Below are 3,114 nucleotides of genomic sequence, written 5' to 3' on the forward strand. Positions count from 1 at the left end.
TTAAAATCTGGTGTCAGTTTTCTAATTGAAGATTTAGAGAGTAATTAAGTATCCTAATCCAACTCTAAAACTATGCTTTCTCCTAATAATAATATAAATACACAACGTAATTACCCTATTTTATTACAACACAAATAAAACTCACAACAATTCCCATACAAAGAATTAAGCTAAACCTCCTGTTATTACATTGATTAGCATCACCATTAGGGTTTTATTATTCAGCTTTCTTTGATCATATTTATCTTGTAAAAATGGCAGGTTTTAATCTACCAGTGGGTTACAAGTTCGAACCGACAAAAGAACTTCTTGTTGGGTATTTCTTGAATAAAAGGCTAAGCAACCAACCATTGGACCCATGCTACAACGATGTTATCATGGACTTTGATGTATACAGTAATCATCCTGCGAAAATCATGACTTTAACTAAAAGAAAGGTAGAAGAAGACGGTTTTCAACAAGGTTACTTCTTCAGCCCTCTCACGAAATATTCTAAGACTAATAAGAATGGCAAAAATATTAACCGTCTTATCCCTAGTCACGGGACTTGGTCAGAGAAAGCCGGTACCAAGACGATACGTTATCAGAACGAGGTTATTGGGATTCACAAGTATTACAAGTTTAACCCGGATTCTAAATCCAAAGGCAACGTGTTGAACAAAGACGCGTGGATGATGCATGAATACTCGGTTTCAGACAATCAAGATTGGGTATTGTGCCATATTACTAACAAGAAAAAATCTCATAATAAGAGTACTAATAAGACTCGTAAAATAAACATGGTAGTGGATCAGCCGTTGGATAATGAAGCGGGTCCTAGTAAGAGAAGTCGGGTTGATCCACATACATATACTGCATGCATTGACGATATATTATTAAACATGATTTCTGCCAAGGGTGGGGATAAGTGTGCTGATCATGGAGGAGGAGTAAAAAACGACTAGTCTTTAACATTGTTCAAGGATGGGTACAAGCATGCCGTGGAACAAATAGTTACACAAGAAGATGATGACGGTCAGGTCATCGGGGTTCCAGCCGGGGAGATGGCACCAGTACAGGCCGCTGCTGCTGGCGATTTAACATGGACAACAACTAACTTTGATCTACCGAGTCAAGAAGAGTTAGATAACTTGAAGCCCTTCTTAATGGCTTAATTAATTTTTATACTAAAGTTATGCAATTTTTTTGTAGAGATATAGTTTCATGCAATTCTTTTAAGTATTTGTGTTTTTTTGTATTTTTCAAGAACAAATTCTTTTAGCCTGTATGTATTTGGTATTAATTATTGATACAACAACGCCCGGTCAATTTAGTCTGTATCTTCAACTCATCAAGATTTTAATGTTTTTTCTTGATAAATATAAAGATTTTAATGTTGAGTATGAAAACCTAACAAAGTAGTTGTTCTTTGTGTGATGTTTATGAGATTAATGTTCCTAATCGTCTGTATTTGATCAGTGGAAGATTGTAGCAGACTCACTAACGGTTAATTGAGTTAGTTAGGTTATTGTTAATAGAGTTAGTTAGGTTGTTATGACGGGTAGTTATATTGCCACGTCAGCTATAGTTAGTTAGAAGGTTGTTATATACTCCTATATATACTTCTTGTTGTATGTGAACAGGGACGAAGCTAGAGTAAAATTATGACCGGGGCCGATTTTCACTTTGTTCCATTTTACACTTATTTATCACAGATTTTTTTATATTAAATATGGGGGATTAAACTACTTATCAAAATCATTCTCTAGAAAGATAGAAAATTCCCGAACATATGGAGTATTTTATATATGAAGCGTTTTTTTATCACGAACAAACAAATCCAGAACACAAATAATAATAAACCTATTTTTTTAGAGGGTTTTATTATAAATTACGGTGGAATAAAATCGTAAAACAGCCACTAACGGAGTAATAGTAATATTGTTTTAGTAAATTAAGATATCATTATCAATGATAAAAATGATTCCCTATATTTTAATTACAAAAGTCGTCATCGACGTCAATAATATAATTGGTTGAGTTTTGTCCAAGGGCGGAGTATAATCAACACTACTTAAAGAAAATTGTTAAAAGAAAAGGAAAAAAACACTCTCAAAAGAAGCACTTTCAAGTGCTCGAACCCCTGGCCAAAGGAAAGACTCCATATTTCCAAGCACTGTTACCGTTTTGCTACTACAAATTAGTGATATAATTACTACCATATATTACTAATCCCTGACAAGTTCGCCCGGGCCATGGCCCATTTGGCCAGGGCTGAGCTTCGTCTCTGTATGTGAATATTTTAAGTTCATTAATACAATAACATTCGTCATGTATAATCTGTTACAGTATTTCGTAATATTTGATTGACCTATAATTTTTGGCTCAAGTATACGTTAAGTTCATATTAAATATTATGGGACTTTAATATAAAGACGATATTGTGATGGATCGATTAATGTAATTAAACTTTAGGAATTATTAATTCCCTCCGACCTTACCCAAATATAACATGAAGGTTGCTTTTCACGAAGATGCAATGTGTAAGCGAGTTTGACTTTGTGAACAAGTATGTATCCATTGACATATATTCCCTCTGTTCCGGTCATTTATTATCCTATTTTATTTTAGGGTGACTTAGTTAATTGTTGTCCATTTTATTTTAAGAATGAATTTGATGAACAATTTGATAATTCACACTCAATTTGGTCTACTTGTCATTTAGTAATTGACTCTTTTCTTTTTCCTTGGCTTTTGTGCTAAAACCAAAAGACAACAATTAACCGGGACGGAAGGAGTATATTGTATAAAACTAGGATCTTGTGCAAACTAATCTTATTGCAGGAACTTACGAACTACTCCCTTTGTCCCATCATCTGTGACTAAATAAATTGGTTTTTCTAATGTGTGTCCTTAGGGCACATGTTAATAAGTTAATTAAAAAACGATTGTTGAGAATATTTCACTAATTATGGTAAATGTGAGTTTGTGTATCAATCATTCATGATATATTCTCAACAATCTTTTTTTTTTTTTGGAGTTCGGCCCTGTTCTTTTGGACTTAATTTGATTCTAATCGATTGATTGATTCACTTCATTGATTTGATTGATTGATTGATTGATTTATTTCAACAT

At 33.3% G+C, this 3,114-nt stretch overlaps 1 protein-coding gene across 1 annotated transcript; it reads left to right on the plus strand.

Moving 5' to 3' along the window:
* Positions 1–254: 254 nt before the first annotated feature.
* Positions 255–944, plus strand: LOC141620613 (NAC domain-containing protein 37-like). The gene has a single exon (XM_074437438.1). The coding sequence runs from the start codon at positions 255–257 to the stop codon at positions 942–944; it is 690 nt and encodes a 229-aa protein (XP_074293539.1).
* Positions 945–3,114: the final 2,170 nt, after the last annotated feature.

The sequence above is a fragment of the Silene latifolia genome, chromosome X (assembly GCF_048544455.1).
Source record: "Silene latifolia isolate original U9 population chromosome X, ASM4854445v1, whole genome shotgun sequence".
NCBI lineage: Eukaryota > Viridiplantae > Streptophyta > Magnoliopsida > Caryophyllales > Caryophyllaceae > Silene > Silene latifolia.

Bases quoted from the DNA above. Each gene is read 5' to 3' on its own strand.
- LOC141620613 (XM_074437438.1), top strand. From the start codon at position 255: ATGGCAGGTTTTAATCTACCAGTGGGTTACAAGTTCGAACCGACAAAA.